General features: G+C 46.8%; 2 protein-coding genes across 2 annotated transcripts; one reads left to right on the plus strand and one right to left on the minus strand.

Moving 5' to 3' along the window:
* Positions 1-11,438: 11,438 nt before the first annotated feature.
* On the plus strand, positions 11,439-14,588 carry LOC138657153 (uncharacterized). The gene is made up of 4 exons (XM_069744742.1): positions 11,439-12,093; positions 12,556-12,659; positions 12,753-12,899; positions 13,375-14,588. Exons 1-4 carry the CDS (start codon positions 11,911-11,913, stop codon positions 14,294-14,296), a joined length of 1,356 nt encoding a protein of 451 aa, XP_069600843.1. The 5' UTR covers positions 11,439-11,910; the 3' UTR covers positions 14,297-14,588.
* Positions 14,589-14,735: 147 nt separating this feature from the next.
* On the minus strand, positions 14,736-20,105 carry LOC138657004 (uncharacterized). The gene is made up of 4 exons (XM_069744470.1): positions 20,055-20,105; positions 15,801-15,942; positions 15,545-15,695; positions 14,736-15,465 (listed from the first exon to the last, which is right to left on the minus strand). Exons 1-4 carry the CDS (start codon positions 20,103-20,105, stop codon positions 14,802-14,804), a joined length of 1,008 nt encoding a protein of 335 aa, XP_069600571.1. The 3' UTR covers positions 14,736-14,801.
* Between the last annotated feature and the right edge of the window lie 4,149 nt (positions 20,106-24,254).

Consider the following 24,254-nt stretch of genomic DNA (forward strand, 5'->3'; position numbering starts at 1 on the left):
GGCCCTTGGCAGATATCTCACCTCCCCAACCAGTGTGTCCAAAATCCTGTTACCCAGAGCCATATCAATTCTAGAGAGTGTGGCATGTGCCGGTGAATAACATGAGTACCCTCTCTCCCCCACATGTCTAACCCTCCACAGATCAATCAAACCTATCTCCTGTATATAGGTGCCAAATGTTGTTATGTGTCCCTCCGACCTATTCTGAGTATTTTTATTTTTATCCCAATATTTATCACAGATGTTATTTAGATCTCCGATAATTATTAACGGTGTCGGTCCCCATTTTTCCACTCGCTCCATTACTTCTCTAATCTTCCTGCTAGAGTAGGGAGGCGGAATATACATCGCGGCAACACACAGCATCACTCCATACAGTATACACCGTAATAGTACATACTGTCCCTCCACGTCCACATATACCTTCACCTCCTCATACTGAACTCCCGCTGGAACCAAGATTGAGACTCCTCTTGCATACGTGGAGAAGGTAGAATGATATCCCCTCTGGATCCATCGTCTATTCAAAACATCCACTTTTTCCCTTACCAAATGCGTCTCCAGCAAGCATATCATTGAGGCCCTTTGGTCTCTTGCATATTGCAAACACGCAGCACGTCTAGATTTCTCCCCTAGGCCTCTCACATTCCAGCACAAAATCTTAAAACGGGTCCCCATCACTTGGCTCATCTTCACTATAAGTATCATCAATTTTGAGCTCAGGCTGTCTAACTACCCTCCCCTCCCCGCCCCTCCCAACTCCCCCTCCCACCCTTCCCCCCTCACATCTAACCATTCCACCTCTTTCCAAGAGTGGGGCATCATCGTCCATAGCGAACACTCCGTTTGGCATTACCTTCCCAACCCTCCTCCCACCACTGTACATAACAGGATTTCAGACATTTTGAAAAATAACGTTCTCAAAACATTTTAACTTAGAATTATTTGCACACACAAGAAGTCTGCATAAACTTAAAATATGTCGCAAACCCTTCCTCCCCCTTTCCCAGCAGCCATTACACCATCCCTTTAACTTTAACTGGATATAATCCAGCTCCCTTCTTCCCCCCCCATACCCCTTGGCTTGTCAATCACATGACTCTTTTCCAACTGACAGATAAGTAAACAACTTCAGACTCTTCCCACAGTTTCAGTCTCCTTTTCCTTTAAGCTTTTTAGCATTAATATCGATCCACTGGGTAGCGTCCTCCGGCTTCTGGAAAAAATGAATTTTATCAAACGCCACCACCCTCAGTCTTGCTGGGAACATCATGGAATACTGCACACCCAATTCCCTCAGCCGTCTCTTGATACCCGTGAACATCATCCGTTGTTTCTGCACCAGAGTAGAATAGTCTGGGTATATAGCAATCTTTTGGCCTTCAACTGTCAGATCCGTCATGTCTCTGGCCTTCCTCAGGATAATGTCTCTGTCTCTATAGTTTAGAATTTTGGCGAGCATGGTACGGGGATTCGCTCCAGGGACAGGTGGTTTCGGCGGGACCCTATGCGCTCTTTCTACCGCGAACACTTTTGTTAGCGCCATATCTCCAAATGTCTCTAACAGCCATTTTTCAATATATTCCGTTGGATTCCTCCCTTCAGCTTTTTCAGGGATGCCCACTATGCGAATATTATTTCTTCTGGACCTGTTCTCAAGGTCCTCATTTTTCGCAGCCAATTCAGCTATTGCTTGAGTGAACTTTTTCTCTGCTTTTTGCAGCTGCACTATATGGTCTTCTGCAGTGCTCACTCTCTCCTCTACCTCCCCCACACGTTTGTCAATCTTCTGCATGGCTGCGTTTATCTGGGCTGTGTCCCCCTTAACCTCCTGTATCTGTATGGTCAGAGATTGTTTACATGAAGAGACTAGCGCAAAAACGTCTCTTAGGGTAGGCTCAGCTTCTGGCGCCATTTCCTCAGGTCCCCCTTCTGCCACCGCCATTTTACTCTCCTTTCTCCCCTGTTGTACCTCATGTTCTCCTGCTGGGCTCTCCTCCTCCTCCTCCTCTTCGGTATCAGCTCCGGCTCCCTCCTCTGCGGCCTCCGCTCTCGCAAACTGCTGGAGCTTTGCCGCTACCTCCATGCGCTTTCTGCATGCGGCGTTCTCCTTGTCTGCCTTTTCCCTCAAGTCGGCGCCATCTTGGATTGCGCCTGCATCCCCGGCTCCCGCGTCCTTCTGCCGTCTCCTGGTCATGTTCGTCGGTTCCAGCGCTACCGAACAGCACCGCCGGCCTCTCCAAGTCTCCCCGCAGCCAGTAAGCCCCCGCAGGGACCAAACAGCAGCGGCTCTGCAGGATTTTACAATATACAGCGGCGGGAGCTCACAGCCGCACGTCCGCTCACATGGACTCTCAGGCCACGCCCCCATATATATATTCTTTAGCGCTCTGGCTTTACAAAAACGCATTAAATTATTAGATAATAAAAAAAAAAAAAATATTTTTGGAAAAGCATCATTTTAAAACCACATTACCAAGGTGAAACAGAGAAACAAACCTCCCGCTCATCAGTCACCCATAAACAACGCGCCGCTATGGATGACACAAAGCTAATATACACAAATCAACCAGGGTGGGTGGCTAATAGTAAATACATAAATAATACCCAGGAGGAAAGATAAAACAAACTGTTAATCTATGTAGTTACAAAATATCTCATAGTTGTGCCAAAACTCCAACTCCCAATATATATCTGACATGTTCGCTCCTGTGTTTCTCCACCCACCCCCGGCTACATCCTACCACTAAGGGTAATATACCCTTCTATGAGAACATGCTCAGAATTAACTATTCCGGTAAAATTACCTTAAGAGAACCGTGCTAGATATAGACACTGACATTCACAGCAGCGCGTCCACCCCAATGCGCTTTTCTGACTCCTTTCTCAGGCCCCCAAAAAAGTGTTAACTAAGTACCCTTTATTTTCTTGCACTGTAGCCGTTTACTTACTACAGGGTATTCAATCATTGTTTTTGTTTCTGTCCCCCCCCTCCCCCCATATAAAGTACGACCACCATCTATATGCCTTAATATACAGCATTCTAGAATGCTGTGTATATATAGTAGGCCCACTGCCTGTATACCCTTATATACAGCATTTTATAAAGCACAACCACTATCTGTATGCCATCTGTATGACAGTGGCATATTAGACTTGCCTAGCCCCATCCAATGGGCTTCGCTAGTCTTAATTCGGGGCCTTCTCCTCTTCTATCACCGTCCTTCTTTCTTTGAGCCGATGACGCGTCCTATGTCATCCACATGGTGTCTTCCATCGTGCTCCTGTGCATCGCACTTCTTTCTGCCCGTTGCAGTACTTTGCTTTGTGCTCGGCAGACAAGTGTTCCTGCACAGAAGCGTGATGAGGGAGGTTGTGTGGATGATGTAGAACACATCATCCACGGGAAGGACTGCGTCGGATGAAGACCAGCGCCAAACAGAACACCGGACCGCCCCGTAGGTGAGTATAAGAAGTTATTTACATTATGCACATACCGTGTGTGCTCGAATAGAAGCTGACCCGAACCCCCCCCCCCCCCCCTAATTTGCCGCAAAAAACAGGGAAAACTTATTGACTCGAGTATAAGCCTAGGGTGGAAAATGCAGCAGCTACTGGTAAATGTCAAAAATAAAAATAGGTACCAATAAAAGTAAAATTAATTGAGACATCAGTAGGTTAAGTGTTTTTGAATATCCATATTGAATCAGGAGCCCCATATAATGCTCCATAAAGTTTATGATGGCCCCATAAGATGTTCCATATTAAAATATGTCCCATATAATGCTGCATAAATGTTAATAATGGCCCCATGAGATGCTTCATAGAAACTTTTGCCCCATACAATGCTGCATAAAGGTTGATGGCTCCATAAGATGCTCCATAGATTTTGCCCCATAAAATGTTCCATAGATTATGCCCCATGAGATGCTCCACACATTATGCCCCATTTGCTGTTGCTGCGAATAAAAAAAAAAAATCACATACTCGCCTCTCTTCGCTCAGGCCCCCGGCACTTTCCACTGCTGCGCGCTGCTCTGTCTTACATCCTCTGCACTGAGTGTTCAGGCAGAGGGCGGCGTGCACACTAACTACATCATCGTGCCCTCTGACCTAAACAAGATAAGTGAAAGCAGTCAGAGGGGAGCGCAGAGGAATTGACCCAGGGAAGGGGAGATGAAAGGGAGTTGTCGAGCACCACCGCAGCTCCAGCTGAATACCTCCAAAGGAGGATAAGAATGTGTGTCAAACAGAAATCAGTCCCAGGAGCGCTGAAGGAAACTCAGACAACATATGTCGTTTGCCACAACGCGTTTCAACGGTAAACACCGTCTTCTTCAGGTGAGAGTTTCACCTAAACAGTCACAGCCAGAGGACAGAGCGACCCGCAGCGGTGGAAAGGGGAGAGGTGAATATCGCGCAATGCTCACCTCCCCCGTCATACTCACCTGCTCCCGACGCGGTCCCTGGCAGCTTCTCACTGTCAGATGGTCTCTGGGAGTCGGCAGCGTCTTCCTATGTTCAGCTGTCACGAACAGCTCATTAAAGTAATGAATATGCATCCATATTCATTACTTTAATGAGCGGTTCCACGTGACCGCTGAACAAAGGAAGAGCTGCCCGGAGACCATCGGACATGCAGGGACCGCGCCGGGAGCAGGTGAGTATGTGACAGCTGCCGCTCCCCCTCCCCCGCCGACAATGACTTGAGTATAAGCCGAGAGGGTCAATTTCAGCCCAAAAAAGTGGGCTGAAAATCTCGGCTTATACTCGAGTATATACGGTATGTACGGTACAGCACTCTAGAAGGGTGTGTATAAGGGCATCTAGGTTCTGGTGGTACTATATATGGGGGAAAACCTAGTGACAGGTTCCCTTTAAGAAACCTATGGAACTAGGTAAAAAATAGCATTTTTTGGATGGTGAAAAACCTCTAATTTAAATATTGATGAAGGCTGAACTGCAGGTGGTCTGTGTCTCTTCATAAGTTTAAGGCCGGGGTCACACTAGCGTAGAATACGGACGAGCGCTATGTGAGAAAACATCGCATGGCATCGGACCAGTGTTAATCTATGGGGCAGATCACATCTGTGATTATTTTTTCATGTCGAATCGGCATACAAGAACAATCGCAGGATATATAACTGACAGGAGCCCATACATTCTGATATCACTAATATATACCTGACAGGAGCCCATACATTCTGATACCATCAATAATAAATATACAGTATATATATATATATATATATATTAGATTGTGGCCCGATTCTAACGCATCGGGTATTCTAGAATATGCATGTCCCCGTAGTATATGGACAATGATGATTCCAGAATTCGTGGCAGACTGTGCCCGTCGCTGATTGGTCGAGGCAACCTTTATGACATCATCGTCACCATGGCAACCATTATGACATCTGCGTCGATACTGTGCCCATCGCTGAATCAGAGACGCGGGATTTCTACGTCGATACTGTGCTCGCCGCTGATTGGTCGAGGCCACCAGGCCTCGACCAATCAGAGACGCGGGATTTCCAAGACAGAAAGACAGACAGAAAGACAGACAGACGGAAAAACCCTTAGACAATTATATATATAGATATACAGTGGGGCAAAAAAGTATTTAGTCAGTCAGCAATAGTGCAAGTTCCACCACTTAAAAAGATGAGAGGCATCTGTAATTTACATCATAGGTAGACCTCAACTATGGGAGACAAACTGAGAAAAAAAATCCAGAAAATCACATTGTCTGTTTTTTTAACATTTTATTTGCATATTATGGTGGAAAATAAGTATTTGGTCAGAAACAAAATTTCATCTCAATACTTTGTAATATATCCTTTGTTGGCAATGACAGAGGTCAAACGTTTTCTGTAAGTCTTCACAAGGTTGCCACACACTGTTGTTGGTATGTTGGCCCATTCCTCCATGCAGATCTCCTCTAGAGCAGTGATGTTTTTGGCTTTTCGCTTGGCAACACGGACTTTCAACTCCCTCCAAAGGTTGTCTATGGGGTTGAGATCTGGAGACTGGCTAGGCCACTCCAGGACCTTGAAATGCTTCTTACAAAGCCACTCCTTCGTTGCCCTGGCGGTGTGCTTTGGATCATTGTCATGTTGAAAGACCCAGCCACGTTTCATCTTCAATGCTCTTACTGATGGAAGGAGGTTTGCACTCAAAATCTCACGATACATGGCCCCATTCATTCTTTCATGTACCCGGATCAGTCGTTCTGGCCCCTTTGCAGAGAAACAGCCCCAAAGCATGATGTTTTCACCACCATGCTTTACAGTAGGTATGGTGTTTGATGGATGCAACTCAGTATTCTTTTTCCTCCAAACACGACAAGTTGTGTTTCTACCAAACAGTTCCAGTTTGGTTTCATCAGACCATAGGACATTCTCCCAAAACTCCTCTGGATCATCCAAATGCTGTCTAGCAAAATTCAGATGGGCCCGGACATGTACTGGTTTAAGCAGTGGGACACGTCTGGCACTGCAGGATCTGAGTCCATGGTGGCGTAGTGTGTTACTTATGGTAGGCCTTGTTACATTGGTCCCAGCTCTCTGCAGTTCATTCACTAGGTCCCCCCACGTGGTTCTGGGATTTTTGCTCACCGTTCTTGTGATTATTGTGACCCCACGGGGTGGGATTTTGCGTGGAGCCCCAGATCGAGGGAGATTATCAGTGGTCTTGTATGTCTTCCATTTTCTAATTATTGCTCCCACTGTTGATTTCTTCACTCCAAGCTGGTTGGCTATTGCAGATTCAGTCTTCCCAGCCTGGTGCAGGGCTACAATTTTGTTTCTGGTGTCCTTTGACAGCTCTTTGGTCTTCACCATAGTGGAGTTTGGAGTCAGACTGTTTGAGGGTGTGCACAGGTGTCTTTTCATACTGATAACAAGTTTAAACAGGTGCCATTACTACAGGTAATGAGTGGAGAAAAGAGGAGACTCTTAAAGAAGAAGTTACAGGTCTGTGAGAGCCAGAAATCTTGATTGTTTGTTTCTGACCAAATACTTATTTTCCACCATAATATGCAAATAAAATGTTAAAAAAACAGACAATGTGATTTTCTGGATTTTTTTTTCTCAGTTTGTCTCCCATAGTTGAGGTCTACCTATGATGTAAATTACAGACGCCTCTCATCTTTTTAAGTGGTGGAACTTGCACTATTGCTGACTGACTAAATACTTTTTTGCCCCACTGTATATATATATCTGACAGGAGCCCATACCTTCTTATATCATCACTAATATATACCTGACAGGAGCCCGTACATTCTGCTATCATCTATATATATAATTGTCTAAGGGTTTTTCCGTCTGTCTGTCTGTCCTGGAAATCCCACGTCTCTGATTGGTCGAGGCCGCCAGGCCTCGACCAATCAGCGACGGGCACAGCGACGATGATGTCATAAAGGACGTAGAAATCCCACGTCTCTGATTCAGCGACGGACACAGTATCGACGTAGATGTCATAATGGTTGCCATAGCGACGATGATGTCATAAAGGTTGCCTCGACCAATCAGCGACGGGTACAGTCTGCCGCGAATTCTGGAATCATCATTGTCCATATACTACGGGGACATGCATATTCTAGAATACCCGATGCGTTAGAATCGGGCCACAATCTAGTCACTAATATATACCTGACAGGAGCCCATACATTCTGATATCACTAATATATACCTGACAGGAGCCCATACATTCTGATATCACTAATATACACCTGACAGGGGCCCATACATTCTGATATCACTAATATACACCTGACAGGAGCCCATACATTCTGATGACATCACTAATATATACCTGACAGGAGCCCATACATTCTGATATCATCACTAATATATACCTGACAGGAGCCCATACATTCTGATATCATCACTAATATATACCTGACAGGAGCCCGTACAGTCTAGCGTCTTCACCAGTGAGCTGACTAGACTGTATGGGCTGCAGTCAGGACCTGGCAGGAGCCCATATATTCTGCTGGCTTTAATAATTTATACCTTGAAGGAGCACATACATTCTAGTGTCATGTATGGGCTGCAGTCCGGGCCAGGCAGCAGCCCATAAAGTCTGCTATCTTCAAGAATATATACCTGACTGCAGCCCATACACTCTAGCATATTCAGTACTGAGCCAGCTACACTGTATGGGCTGCAGTCAGGACCTGGTAGGAGCCCATACACTCTAGCATCTTCAGTAGTTAGGCAGCTAGACTGTATGGGCTGAAGTCAGGAAACCAGGAAGGAGCCCATACACTCTAGCATCTTCAGTAGTGAGCCGGCTACACTGTATGGGCTGAAGTCAGGAAACCAGGAAGGAGCCCATACACTCTAGCATCTTCACCAGTGAGCCAGCTACACTGTATGGGCTGCAGTCAGGACCTGGTAGGAGCCCATACACTCTATCATATTCAGCAGCTAGACTGTATGGGCTGAAGTCAGGAAACCAGGAAGGAGCCCATACACTCTAGCATCTTCAGTAGTGAGCCAGCTACACTGTATGGGCTGCAGTCAGGCACCAGGAAGGAGCCCATACACTCTAGCATCTTCACCAGTGAGCCAGCTACACTGTATGGGCTGCAGTCAGGACCTGGAAGGAGCCCATACACTCTAGCATCTTCAGTACTGAGCCAGCTACACTGTATGGGCTGCAGTCAGGACCTGGTAGGAGCCCATACACTCTAGCATCTTCAGTAGTGAGCCAGCTACACTGTATGGGCTGCAGTCAGGCACCAGGAAGGAGCCCATACACTCTAGCATCTTCACCAGTGAGCCAGCTACACTGTATGGGCTGCAGTCAGGACCTGGAAGGAGCCCATACACTCTAGCATCTTCAGTACTGAGCCAGCTACACTGTATGGGCTGCAGTCAGGACCTGGTAGGAGCCCATACACTCTAGCATCTTCAGTAGTGAGCCAGCTACACTGTATGGGCTGCAGTCAGGCACCAGGAAGGAGCCCATACACTCTAGCATCTTCACCAGTGAGCCGGCTAGACTGTATGGGCTGCAGTCAGGCACCAGGAAGGAGCCCATACACTCTAGCATCTTCAGTAGTGAGCCGGCTAGACTGTATGGGCTGCAGTCAGGACCTGGAAGGAGCCCATACACTCTAGGCTCAACCATTTCTCTGCGGTGGTTCATAGTGACCAATCATTGGACTGCTCTCATTTTTTCTTTGGCTTAAAATTAAAAGCCGCTCTGTGATTGGTTGTTGTGGGGCTATTACAGACAGTGTCTTTTTCCGGATTCTGTACACATACTTTCTGCTGCGCATTGCCACAGTGTCACATACGGATTGTGTCCTAGATTTGCTGCTAATTTTATCCATTGCAATAAGTGAAATCGCAATAAAAACGTATCTACAGAAAGAAGGGACAAATTATGCAGAGCTCTGTGGCAAATTTTGCCCCTGGTCACCCCCAAGCCACGCATAGTTACCATTTCTTTCTCCCCTTGACAGGAGGAGTTGTCAGAGGGGCGCTAGCAGTGAGGGATATTCAGCAGACCCCTGAGACTGCAGGGCGTAGACCCAAATCTAGGGCTGTCTGCTGTATACAGGACAGTGGGGACGGGAGGATCGATTCACCAGACTCCGGTCCACGTCCAGATCGGTGGTACCCGGTGGCTGGACGGGAGGCCGCAATCACAAATCTAACCTCCCAGTGTCCCCAGTGCGGCTTTTGATCCCCCAGGGCCGGCGGGTCGTCATCTGTGCGTCCTGCTCATCTCTAGATGGGACCTGGGGATTATGTTTTGTTCCTTCATTCACAGTCGGAGCTGCCAGAACTTTCTCATCTTTATGTAGCTTCACTATACGACATCCGGCCTTTTGGTGTCTTTAAGGCCGTGTTCACACATTGCAGAAATACGGTGTTTTTTGTTTTCTGCAGGATCCGTACCAAACTACACCATAATAATCTTCTCTGGTTATTGCTTCATTTTTTATGTCCTTTCTCCCATATTTAATGTGCTTTTTATAGTCCAAAAAAAGCTTTGATTCCGCACTTAAAAAAGTATCTGCAGTTTTTTACATTTTTTGGGGGGCTCCACATAGAAGCCGTTAGAGAAAAGAAAGCAACAAAACCGCACAGATCGGCAGCATTTTTAGGAAACGGGGAGCAGTGTTCATGTGGCAAGTGTGGTAATAAGGTTGGGGTTAATGTCAGCTGTTTTATGGCCGCTGACATCAAGTCCAGTATCTTAGTGTGTTCCGGCTGGCGTGCTGATCGGTCGCATCATGCTGCCGCTCATCAAACCATCCAGATGTAGCAGAGCTGGAGTTTTTGTGGGACAGCTACACATAGGGATTCTCAACGGACAGGTGAGAAATTTGGTGGTTTAGTATTTTAAAAGGACGAGGAGTATTTATTTAAAGTAAAGGAGTCTGTGTTTAAATGAAAGGACTTTATTCTTGCTGTGTGTTTTTTACAATATGACTATGGGATTAGTAATCGGAGTGTCTTATAGACGCCTTTCCATTAGTAACCCCTGGGCTGTCAGCAGCCCTAAAACAGCTGACTTCAACCCCAACCCTATTACCCCACTTGCCACCGCACCAGGGCAAATGGAAAGAGTGAGGCTAAGCACAAGACTTGGCACATCTTATGGATACGCTATTTCTGGGGCGACTCAGGGCTGATGTTCTCAGTCTGGGAGGGGTCCACTATCCATAGCCCCTTCCTAGTCTATTATTATCAGCCTGCAGCTGTCTGTCTAGCCTTTTGTGGTTATTAATTATTGAGGGACCCCCCATAATTTGTTTTGGGGGGGGTTACCCATTTTAATAACCAGTAGATATGGGCGTACACCTGGATGTTCGGGTCCGGTGAGTTCGACTGAACAGTTACAAAAAGTTCAGGATCAGGTACCCGCACTCTATTCACATGAATGGGGCGCCCGAAAATCCAGTGTTTGCCACGCTGTCACGTGAATAACAGCATGACAAACAAATGCTTCTGATCAGCAGTAAAATCATCACCGCTGGTGAGACAGCTGCAGTTCCCACGCTGTCAAATGACAGTGTGAGCACGCAGCTGTGATCGGAGGTATACAGTTTACCTCCAGTCACTGGTGTCAGGTGATGGGACTACTGATCCCATCATCTGAAACCTGCTGCCGCTAATAACAGCGAGAGCAGGAGCGGCTGATGGGAGTATTCATCAGCCGGCATCGGCAAAATTCATTTCTGAGGGCTGCAACCCTCAGCTGTCAGCTTCAGCAAGGCTGGTTAGCAAGAATAGTGGGATCCCCACACTGTTTTTTTTAATTAGTTATATAAATAATAAGAAAACTATGTGGGGTCCCCCCATTTTTGACAACCAACCAAGCTAAAGCAGACAGCTGGGGGCTGGAATGGGGCCATGGATATTGCCCCCCCCCCCCAGCCTAAAAATAGCAAACTTGCAGACACCCAGAAAAGGCACATCTATTAGATGCACCAATTCTGGCACTTTGCCCAGATGTCCCCACTTGCCCTGTAGCGGTGGCAAGTGGGGTTCATATTTGTGGGGTTGATGTCACCTTTGTATTGTTCGGTAACATCAAGCCCATGGCTTAGTAAAGGAGAGGCATCTATGAGACACCTATCCATTACTAATCTTATAGTTGTATGATAAATAAAGACACAGCCAGAATAAAGTCCTTTATTATAAATAAAACACCGTTCTACATTTTTATTTAAAAATAACATACACAGTTAGGCTATGTTCACACGTTCAGGATTTCCATCCTTTTTTTTTCCTGACTGAAACCGCAGGTCTCTGCAGAAAACGCAGGTGCGTTTTTTGGTGCGTTTTTGATGCGTTTTTTAGTGCGTTTTTTGATGCAGTTTTGTCTGCAGATTGTCTGTGTTTGACAGAAATAAAGTTTACTGCAGTGGGGGGGAAAAAAAAAAAAATGATGTCATTTCCTTGTCCAACCCTTTTCTTCTTCCATCCTCCATTTTGGAACTTACACATCAAAATGAGTGGACGTGCTGAGCGTCGTCCAGATGACAGCCCACGGATCCAGCTCCGCACGCCACACCGGATTGCGATCCTGGGGTTGATGCTTCTAATTCTGAATCGACATGCATGTCAGGTAAGCAGATGTCTGTTTGTTTTATATATTGGGTTATGGGTACATGTCCACGTTCTTTAAACGCTGTATGTTTGGCGCTGCGTGTGGCCGCAGCGCCAAACATGCAGCGTCCACATGTAACAGCATACTGGAGGTGATGTCATGAAATCACGTGTCCACTGTGTGTCATCCGTCAGCCCTGCGACTCCGGACATGCTGCGCGTCTTTTATGATCACAGCATGTCCGTGTCCCTTGTTGTGAAACTGCGGCTCCGCAATGAATAAAACAGGGCCCTATGCGTCGGGTGTGATGATGCTGGATTTGTACAATGAACACATCTGGCATCATTGCGTCCCAGAATGGGGTGGGCCTTCCTGAATGTGGACACATACCCTTACATAATCGGCATTGTTTTCCAGGCATGTTTGATATATTTTTCTAATTGTTGTGTTTACAAAATATTTTTTTATTTTTCTATTTAGCGGCGGCAGAGAAGACGTGTGCAGAAACGAATGTGGGTGCACCCGCTTGTAGAAGACCGAACTGAGAAGGGGCACTTTCATGTGCTGTACAATGATTTGAGGAGGTAAGTAGAAATATATAGAATGACTAATTTACCTTTTTTGGCTAGCAATACTTGTGAAGTAACCCTTTTTTGTTGTTCTTTTGCAATTTTCAGATATCCTGAAAAATTTATATCGTTTTGTCGGTTACCAATTATTGCCTTTGACAGACTGCTTACCATCCTGGCACCCCATTTGACACTGCAAGACACGGTGATGAGGAAGTCCATCTCTGCTGAAGAAAGGCTGCTCATCACCTTGCGGTAAGTAACAATTTTTTGGGGGGAATGTCGTTAGGTCTCTATTTTACACGTCTCTGTGTCCAGTATGTGTGATTAAACCCACCCAGTCCTCCTGTTGGACAGGGGGCACACATACACACACACACACACGTGAGATACGGGCGAGTGTTGCATGGTAAACCCCGGCTCTGCCGCCTGCACTCTGGAGCGGAGTCTGCACCCACATACCAATACATGGAGCCGCACGCTCCACAACGGAGTGCATGCAGCAGGTCCGGGGATTACCATGCAACACTCGGTCATATCTCGCATGCGTGTGTGCACAAGTCCCATCAGGCCTTTTATTAATGTTTTTTACACCCTTTGTGTTGTGCTGGGTGTTAATGCCAGCATTATTGAATGGTGCTGGACGCATATAATAGCGGCCTTAACTTGTGACATGTTGTAATTACCTTTTTGTGTGACATTTCTAATTTTCTTTTTTGTTTCTTTCCAGATTTTTGGCCACAGGAGAGAGCTATACATCCCTGCACCTCCAATTTAGAGTAGGTAAATCTACCATCTCTAACATTGTGAGGTGTACATGTACCGTCATCTGGCAGAAGTTGCAGCCCATGGTGATGCCTTCCCCAACCGAGGAGACTTGGCTGCAGGTTGCAGCAGGCTTTCAGTCTGTGGCCAATTTCCCAAACTGCATAGGTGCAGTCGATGGTAAACATGTTCGGGTTCAGCAGCCACCACGATCAGGATCACGCTTCTTTAATTATAAGAAGTATTTTTCAGTGGTCCTGATGGCGGTGGCTGATGCCCATTACAAATTTGTTGCCATTGACGTTGGTGCCTATGGTAGTACTGGGGATTCTCGGGTGTTGCGAACGTCACAGATTGGGATGCAAATTCTTCGAGATGGCAGCACGCTCCCAGCCCCACGACCTTTGCCGGGTTCCACACATTCAGTGCCCTTCGTGATGGTATCGGATGAGGCGTTTCCCTTAACGACAACCCTGCTGCGCCCATACCCACGAAGGGGACTGGATGCCCGACGTAGGATTTTTAATTATCGGCTGAGTCGTGCACGCAGATATGTGGAATGCACCTTTGGGATCATGACTAGTCAGTGGAGGATCTTTCACACTGCCATTCAGTTGGACACAGACACCGTTGATGCTGTGATAAAGGCTTGCTGTGTACTCCACAACTATGCTCGTGAGTACAACACTGACATTGATGTGGAGTACCAGCAGCCAGTATTTAATCCAGTTGACAACGGGGGTCTGGGTAGGCCGTCCAACTCTGGTGTGCGTGTGAGAGAATCCTTCACTGACTACTTTATGAGTCCTGAAGGTGCCGTGCATTGGCAATACTCCTGTGCTGGTGTTGAGCAGCCTGACCAGCAGAGAAGGATGCATCTACACTGACCCCCCCAAAAATGTTGCCGACATCGCTGATAACAGTTTTGACAACATCCCGAAGAATGAGAAACGCCAGCAACCAACACAAAAGTTTGAAAAAAAAATTTTTTGTTTCATGTTACCAAAAACAGTTTTAAATAATTGGTTGTAATATAAATAAAAAATCTATTTGGGTGTAATTTGTTTTTTTTTTTTTTTATGTCTAAAAAATTGTTGGTGTTTTACGAAAATAATAGCAGTATGACATATACAATTGTTAACACATCAACACATAAACCACTAATTGATAGCCCATAAACCCAGGATAGCGGCCTTGTCCGCATTGTAATAAAAAAGAGAATATTATGTGTGAAATATAATATATTTAAAAGAACACAAATTCTTTGTAATATTTACAAAAGATTTTTCAATTAGAAAAAAAAAAAAAAAGCCCCTTTCAAATCCAAACGGCAACTGGAGCTAAAAAAAAAACAAAAAAAAACTCTGTGCCACTGAAAACTTTTGCCCACGTTCAATTCAGAAATGTATATTCGGGAGAATAGAGGAAATTTGATCCCTCTGATTGATATGGTGCTCCCCCCATATGCTGTGAACTGCCTCTGTCTCCAGAACTTCCTTGGCTGTGGGCCAAATACTGGGGTCTGGTAGCTGTTGTTTCCGGTGTTCGGTGTCGGGGCCTGAAAAGTCCCAACACCCCCATCAGAACTTCATTGTAGGGAGAAATCGGAGCAGGGTCCTCCAGAGCAGTGAGGGACATCTGGACCATAGACATGAAAAGAGATTGTCTATCCGGTGGCAGGGAGCGTGTTTTTCTTGCGACAGTTAGTGCGAAGGAGTCGCAATGGTCATCAGAACTAGATTTTTTTAATAAATCTAACGTGTCGCAAGCTATTTGGACAGTTTGCTCATCTTGGTTCTTCTTTGTTTTTTTGTTTTTTTTCTCTGCTGCCACCGGATAGACAGCTCTCTTCTCCACTCTCACAGCTTCTGCGGAATCAGATGCTTCAGCAGCTGCTGAACTAGATGTTGATGCAGCAGCTGCTGAAGTGGATGCTGATTCAGCAGAAGCTGTGGGAGTGGAGGTAGAGATGGTCCCTCCCACTCCAGAGGAACTGCCTGCTCCATCCTCTTTGTCGCTGTCCTCCAAATCAGCTACCGACATGTTTCCTTCCGTCCTGTTGGAGAAAAAAAAACATCAATTTTTCGCACAACATATTATATATAAATAATCATGTGGAGTGGATTTTAACTTACTTTCTCAATGTCCTACTGGTCACAAGAAACTGCAGCTCTTCACTAAAGGGAAATTTACTTTTGCTTGGCGAAGAGCCACTCTTTGAACATTCATTGAGGAACTTTGTGAAACGGTCTCTGATGGAGCGCCAACGTTTCCTCACATCGTTATCTACCAAAAAAAGGTTACAAAATACAACAACATTTTTTGTGAGATCTAAACAAATTATATTTTTAATATACTCAAGGTTTACTAAATAAATTTAATTAAAATTACCAATTTGCTGCTGTGTACTCCCTGGATACTTGTCCCAATCTGGGATAAGGTCGCGCACTATTTTTGTCCAGGCTAGTTCCCGGAAGTATTTATCCTTGTATGATTCATCGGCTGGGTCCCACAAGGCCGGATAATCACGAACCTACAATAAATACAATAGTGTCATCTCATAATCTATAGCACGACCAAGTAATGTTACACAATTGCTGGAAATATTTCAAAGTAACCCCTAATAATTGAACACAAGCACAAACTGAAAACACAAACACCAATAAAAACGTTTGTGTGCAGTTGTTTTACCACTAGCTCTGTCGCCGTCAATCCTGAGTGGTTCGTGCGACAATCAACAACATTCATTAAAAAACACACTATAAACTGAAATAGTTAGGGTAGGGTTAGGGCTCATAACCCTAAGCACCCTACCCCAAAAGGGATCCTAAACATAACCCAACCACAAAAGGGATCCTAACCCTACCCCTAAAGGGATCCTAACCCTAACCCTACCCCTAAAGGGATCCTAACCCTAACCCTACCCCTAAAGGGATCCTAACCCTACCCCTAAAGGGATCCTAACCCTAACCCTAAAGGGATCCTAACCCTAACCCTACCCCTAAAGGGATCCTAACCCTACCCCTAAAGGGATCCTAACCCTACCCCTAAAGGGATCCTAACCCTACCCCTAAAGGGATCCTAACCCTAACCCTACCCCTAAAGGGATCCTAACCCTAACCCTACCCCTAAAGGGATCCTAACCCTACCCCTAAAGGGATCCTAACCCTACCCCTAAAGGGATCCTAACCCTAACCCTAAAGGGATCCTAACCCTAACCCTACCCCTAAAGGGATCCTAACCCTACCCCTAAAGGGATCCTAACCCTACCCCTAAAGGGATCCTAACCCTACCCCTAAAGGGATCCTAACCCTAACCCTACCCCTAAAGGGATCCTAACCCTACCCCTAAAGGGATCCTAACCCTAAAGGGATCCTAACCCTACCCCTAAAGGGATCCTAACCCTAAAGGGATCCTAACCCTAACCCTAAAGGGATCCTAACCCTAACACTACCCCTAAAGGGATCCTAACCCTAACCCTACCCCTAAAGGGATCCTAACCCTAACCCTAAAGGGATCCTAACCCTACCCCTAAAGGGATCCTAACCCTACCCCTAAAGGGATCCTAACCCTAACCCTACCCCTAAAGGGATCCTAACCCTACCCCTAAAGGGATCCTAACCCTACCCCTAAAGGGATCCTAACCCTACCCCTAAAGGGATCCTAACCCTAAAGGGATCCTAACCCTAACCCTAAAGGGATCCTAACCCTAACACTACCCCTAAAGGGATCCTAACCCTACCCCTAAAGGGATCCTAACCCTACCCCTAAAGGGATCCTAACCCTAACCCTAAAGGGATCCTAACCCTAACCCTACCCCTAAAGGGATCCTAACCCTACCCCTAAAGGGATCCTAACCCTACCCCTAAAGGGATCCTAACCCTACCCCTAAAGGGATCCTAACCCTAACCCTACCCCTAAAGGGATCCTAACCCTAACCCTACCCCTAAAGGGATCCTAACCCTACCCCTAAAGGGATCCTAACCCTACCCCTAAAGGGATCCTAACCCTAACCCTAAAGGGATCCTAACCCTAACCCTACCCCTAAAGGGATCCTAACCCTACCCCTAAAGGGATCCTAACCCTACCCCTAAAGGGATCCTAACCCTACCCCTAAAGGGATCCTAACCCTAACCCTACCCCTAAAGGGATCCTAACCCTACCCCTAAAGGGATCCTAACCCTAAAGGGATCCTAACCCTACCCCTAAAGGGATCCTAACCCTAAAGGGATCCTAACCCTAACCCTAAAGGGATCCTAACCCTAACACTACCCCTAAAGGGATCCTAACCCTAACCCTACCCCTAAAGGGATCCTAACCCTAACCCTAAAGGGATCCTAACCCTACCCCTAAAGGGATCCTAACCCTACCCCTAAAGGGATCCTAACCCTAACCCTACCCCTAAAGGGATCCTAACCCTACCCCTAAAGGGATCCTAACCCTACCCCTAAAGGGATCCTAACCCTACCCCTAAAGGGATCCTAACCCTAAAGGGATCCTAACCCTAACCCTAAAGGGATCCTAACCCTAACACTACCCCTAAAGGGATCCTAACCCTAACCCTACCCCTAAAGGGATCCTAACCCTACCCCTAAAGGGATCCTAACCCTACCCCTAAAGGGATCCTAACCCTAACCCTACCCCTAAAGGGATCCTAACCCTACCCCTAAAGGGATCCTAACCCTAACCCTACCCCTAAAGGGATCCTAACCCTAACCCTACCCCTAAAGGGATCCTAACCCTACCCCTAAAGGGATCCTAACCCTACCCCTAAAGGGATCCTAACCCTAACCCTAAAGGGATCCTAACCCTACCCCTAAAGGGATCCTAACCCTAACCCTACCCCTAAAGGGATCCTAACCCTAAAGGGATCCTAACCCTAACCCTACCCCTAAAGGGATCCTAACCCTAACCCTACCCCTAAAGGGATCCTAACCCTAACCCTACCCCTAAAGGGATCCTAACCCTAACCCTAAAGGGATCCTAACTCTAACCCTACCCATAACTATATTGGGATACTAGTGTTAATGATAGGGTAGCTATTGTAAGGTGGCATTAAGCACGGTTAATAATGGCGAGGCGTCAATAAGACGCCGATCCATTATTAATCCTATTAAGGTTTACTATAATATATGTGGACCCCCTAAAAAAAAAAACGTGTTGGGGTCCCCCTATATTTTTAGGCCAGAAAGGCTAAGCAGACAGCTGTGGGCCAATATTTGAGGCCTGGGAAGGGGTTAAAATACCCATGGCTGTTCCCAGGCTATGAATATTAACCCACAGCTGTCTGCGTAGCCTTTCTGGCACTAAAATATAGGGGGCCCCGAAAAAAAAAAACGTGTTGGGGTCCCCCTATATTTTTAGGCCAGAAAGGCTAAGCAGACAGCTGTGGGCCAATATTTGAGGCCCGGGAAGGGGTTAAAATACCCATGGCTGTTCCCAGGCTATGAATATTAACCCACAGCTGTCTGCGTAGCCTTTCTGGCACTAAAATATAGGGGGCCCCGAAAAAAAAAACGTGTTGGGGTCCCCCTATATTTTTAGGCCAGAAAGACTACGCAGACAGCCGTGGGCTTATATTCATAGCCTAGGAAAGGGGCCATGGATATTTGCCCCCCCCCTGGCTACAAATATAAGCCCGCAGCCGCCCCGGAAAAGGCGCATCAAAAAGATGCGCCAATTCCGGCACTTAGCCCCTCTCTTCCCACTCCCGTGTAGCGGTGGGATATGGGGTAATGAGGGGTTAATGCCACCTTGCTATTGTAAGGTGGCATTAAGCCCGGTTAATAATGGAGAGGCGTCAATGAGACGCCTATCCATTATTAAGCCAATGAAAGGGTTAAAAAAAAAAACACAAAGACTAGAAAAAATATTTTAATGAAATAAAGACACACACTTTTTGACCATATTTTATTAAATGCCTAATCCGTCCTGAAGACCCTCGACCTGAAAAAAAGGCAAAACAAAAAAACAAATTCATACTCCCTGGCCCTGTCCGCAGAAATCCATCGAGGGTCCCACGAAGATCTTCCATGGAGAACAGACACATCCAGAGATGTGTCTGCTCTCCATGGCTGCAGAAACACACTGACAGGAGCCATAGTTCCTGTCGGTGTGTTACTGCGCATGCGCGAGCGAGTTTACCGGCGGTCATTGACCCCGGTACTCTCGCTTAACGGCAGTGCTGCGTGGGAAAGTTCAACGCAGCTGTACTGCCGTTAACCGAGACGCCGGCGCCATTGAACTCCGGGACAGTACGCGATACACTGCTAGGAGCTTCGCTCCTGGCAGTGTATCGCCGGAGAGCAGCCGATCGTCGTGGGACAATCGTTTTATGGATTCTGCGGACAGGGAGTATGAATTTGGTTTATTATTTTTGGATTTTTTCCTTGAGGATCGAGGGCTTCGCCTACAAGTGTGGTGTATGGTGAGTATATACTCTATGTTATGTGTTGTATGTACTGTACTGTGTGTCATGTATGTGTATTGTGTGTTTGTGTTTGGTGTAAACTTTACAATTGTGCTAAGTCGCCGGACACAGGGACAACTCTCCCATCCTAAATACCGGATGGGAGTAGTAGTCCGATACGGCGACTTAGCACAATGGAGGCATATCGTCGCATGGGGACGGACACACAGACTTACCAGATCAATCAGACGCCCGACATCGATCCCCATGCGACGGTATGCCTCCATGATGACAGTCTCTTCGGGATACAGTCAGGACCACACACGCCGCCCACGGACTTCCGCCCACGCACTTCCTCCCGCTTCCCCGCACTTCCTGCAGCAGCGGTTCTACACATCAAACCGCAGTAAAACACGCAGATATATTTTTGATCTGCGGGTTTTACTGCGATTTTGACCTCACAATGGAGGTCTATGGGTGCAGAACCGCTGCGGTTCCGGAAAAAGAATTGACATGCTCCTTTTTTGCCGCAGCTATTCTGCGCGGCTTTTTACACGAAATTCCGGATCATGTGCACAGCAGTGACTGTTTTCCATAGGGTTACATTGTTATGTACCCTGCATGGAAAACAGCTGCGGAACCGCAGCGGCAATACCGCTGCGGTTCCGCAGTAAAAAACGCACTGTGTGAACATGGCCTTAGGCTGCCGTCACACTATCAGTATTTGGTCAGTATTTTACATCAGTATTTGTAAGCCAAAACCAGGAGTGGAACAATTAGAGGAAAAGTATAATAGAAACATATGCACCACTTCTGCATTTATCACCCACTCCTGGTTTTGGCTGAGAAATACTGATGTAAAATACTGACCAAATACTGCTAGTGTTACGGCAGCCTTATACTCACGTAACGCCTAATTCCATTGAATCCCTCGTCTCCTGATATAAAACAAAGATCAAAAACAACAATATCCCTCACCTCTCCGTCGTTCTGGCCCACTCCGTAATCCATGTCTGGGGATAAACAGTTTTCAACCTGGACGGTGCCAAGAGGCACCCGTCCAGGCTGAGAACCACTGGTGAATGAGCGGCTGCGAGTGCTGCCTCAGTGACGAGCGGTGACATCATTGAGGTTACCGCCAGTCACTGAGGCTGCGATCCCAGCCGGGCTGAACTGCCCTGACCTTGGTGAGGTCACCACTAACACCGTGAGAAAAAGCGTCACAGTGCAGAGGAGAGTTCACCAGGAGAATTTCACTGCGGTGCCCTGTTCTGACTGGTGCAAGTCCCAGTCGTCTAACTCAGGGGTGTCAAACTGCATTCCTCGATGGCTGCAAACAGGACATTTTTTTAGGATTTCCTTGCATTGCGCAGGTGATAATTTAATCACCTGCAGAGAATGATTCCAGCACCTTGTGCAATGCTAAGGAAATCCTGATAACATAACATGTTTGCAGCCCTCGAGGAATGCAGTTTGACACCCCTGGTCTAACTAGTTTTCAAAGGACAACCGCTTTAAGCAGGGGGACTTCACATACCCATTCTCAGCGTCACCCCTGAAAGCAGCAGACTTTATATCTACATTTGTATCTACTCTTTATTATTAGTACGAGTATATTATATATATATAAAGTTTTGTCTTTTCTTTGTTCCAGTCGACAAACTTAAAGGGTACCAGTCACCCCGAAATTCGCGGGTGAGGTAAGCCCACTAGCATCAGGGGCTTATCTACAGCATTCTGTAATGCTGTAGCTAAGCCCCCGATGTTACCTAAAAGAGGAGAAAAAGACGTTATATTATACTCACCCAGGGTCGGTCTCGCTGCTGGTCAGGTCAAACGGGCATCTCCGGTCCGCTGCGGCGCCTCCCATCTTCATTACAAGACGTCCTCTTCTGATCTTCAGCCACGGCTCTGGCGCAGGCGTACTTTGCTCTGCCCTGTTGAGGGCAGACAAACTACTGCAGTGCGCAGGCACCGGGCCTCTGACCTTTCCGGCGCCTGCGCACTGCAGTACTATCCTCTGCCCTCAACAGGGCAGAGCAAAGTACGCCTGCGCCGGAGCCGTGGCTGAAGATCAGAAGAGGACGTCTTGTAATGAAGATGGGAGGCGCCGCAGCGGACCGGAGACGCCCGTTTGACCTGACCAGCAGCAGGACCACCCCTGGGTGAGTATAATATAACGTCGGCAGAATGCTGCAGATAAGCCCCTGATGCCGGTGGGCTCAGTGGCGTAGGAAGGGGGGTGTGGGGGGGGGGGCGGTTCGCCCCGGGCGGCACAATGCGGGGGGCGGGCATCTAGCCCTGCTGGCACAAGCATCTTTTCAGTGAGTGCAGGGCCAAGCAGTGCAGGCACATCGGGGTTAAGAATGCAGCCAGCGTGACATTGTTTGTGGGTGGAGAGTTCTCCTGCTCTGCTCGCCCGCCCGCCCCTCGCTGGCTGCTGAACTTATCAGGACAGATGCAGATTCCGGAGGAGCTCCTTGCCGCCCTGAGGTATTCTGACAGTCTGGGTGACCTGGGGCGGCCACAGCTGATATACTGTATATTATATACTTCAGCAGCCGCCCAGGCCCCCAGCACCTGTCCTGTATATGTATATACTGTATCTGTACAGCCTGCATGACAGTATATATAATATATATACAGGACAGGTGCTGGGGGCCTGGGCGGCTGCTGAAATATATACACTGCACAGTACCATCACTCCCCTGTATATATACACTGCACAGTACCACTGCCCTGTCTATATACACTGCACAGTACCACTGCCCTGTCTATATACACTGCACAGGACCACTGCCCTGTATATATACACTGCACAGTACCACTGCCCTGTATATATACACTGCACCGTACCACTGCCCTGTATATATACACTGCACAGTACCACTGCCCTGTATATATACACTGCACAGTACCACTGCCCTGTATATATACACTGCACAGTACCACTCCCCTGCATATATACACTGCACAGTACCACTGCCCTGTATATATACACTGCACAGGATCACTGCCCTGTATATATACACTGCACAGGATCACTGCCCTGTATATATACACTGCACAGCACCACTGCCCTGTATATATACACTGCACAGTACCTCTCCCCTGTATATATACACTGCACAGTACCACTGCCCTGTATATATACACTGCACTGTACCACTGCCCTGTATATATACACTGCACTGTACCACTGCCCTGTATATATATACACTGCACAGTACCACTCCCCTGTATATATACACTGCACAGTACCACTGCCCTGTATATATACACTGCACAGTACCTCTCCCCTGTATATATACACTGCACAGTACCTCTCCCCTGTATATATACACTGCACAGTACCACTGCCCTGTATATATACACTGCACTGTACCACTGCCCTGTATATATACACTGCACAGTACCACTGCCCTGTATATATACACTGCACAGTACCACTCTTCCTGTATATATACACTGCACAGTACCACTGCCCTGTATATATACACTGCACAGTACCTCTCCCCTGTATATATACACTGCACCGTACCACTGCCCTGTATATATACACTGCACAGTACCACTGCCCTGTATATATACACTGCACAGTACCACTGCCCTGTATATATACACTGCACAGTACCACTGCCCTGTATATATACACTGCACAGTACCTTTCCCCTGTATATATACACTGCACCGTACCACTGCCCTGTATATATACACTGCACAGTACCACTCCCCTGCATATATACACTGCACAGTACCACTGCCCTGTATATACACTGCACAGGATCACTGCCCTGTATATATACACTGCACAGTACCACTCCTGTATATATACACTGCACAGTACCACTGCCCTGTATATATACACTGCACAGTACCTCTCCCCTGTATATATACACTGCACAGCACCACTGCCCTGTATATATACACTGCACAGTACCTCTCCTCCTATCCTGTATATATACACTGCACAGTACCACTCCTCCTGTCCTGTATATATACACTGCACAGTACCTCTCCTCCTGTCCTGTATATATACACTGAAGAGTACCTCTCCTCCTATCCTGTATATATACACTGCACAGTACCACTCCTCCTGTCCTGTATATATACACTGCACAGTACCTCTCCTCCTATCCTGTATATATACACTGCACAGTACCACTCCTCCTGTCCTGTATATATACACTGCACAGTACCTCTCCTATCCTGTATATATACACTACACTGTACTGCTCCTCCTGTCCTGTATATATACACTGCACAGTACCTCTCCTCCTGTCCTGTATATATACACTGCACAGTACCACTCCTATCCTGTATATATACACTGCACAGTACCACTCCTCCTGTCCTGTATATATACACTGCACAGTACCACTCCTATCCTGTATATACACACTGCACAGTACCACTCCTCCTGTCCTGTATATATA

The sequence above is a fragment of the Ranitomeya imitator genome, chromosome 1 (assembly GCF_032444005.1).
Source record: "Ranitomeya imitator isolate aRanImi1 chromosome 1, aRanImi1.pri, whole genome shotgun sequence".
NCBI classification, from domain to species: Eukaryota; Metazoa; Chordata; class Amphibia; order Anura; family Dendrobatidae; genus Ranitomeya; species Ranitomeya imitator.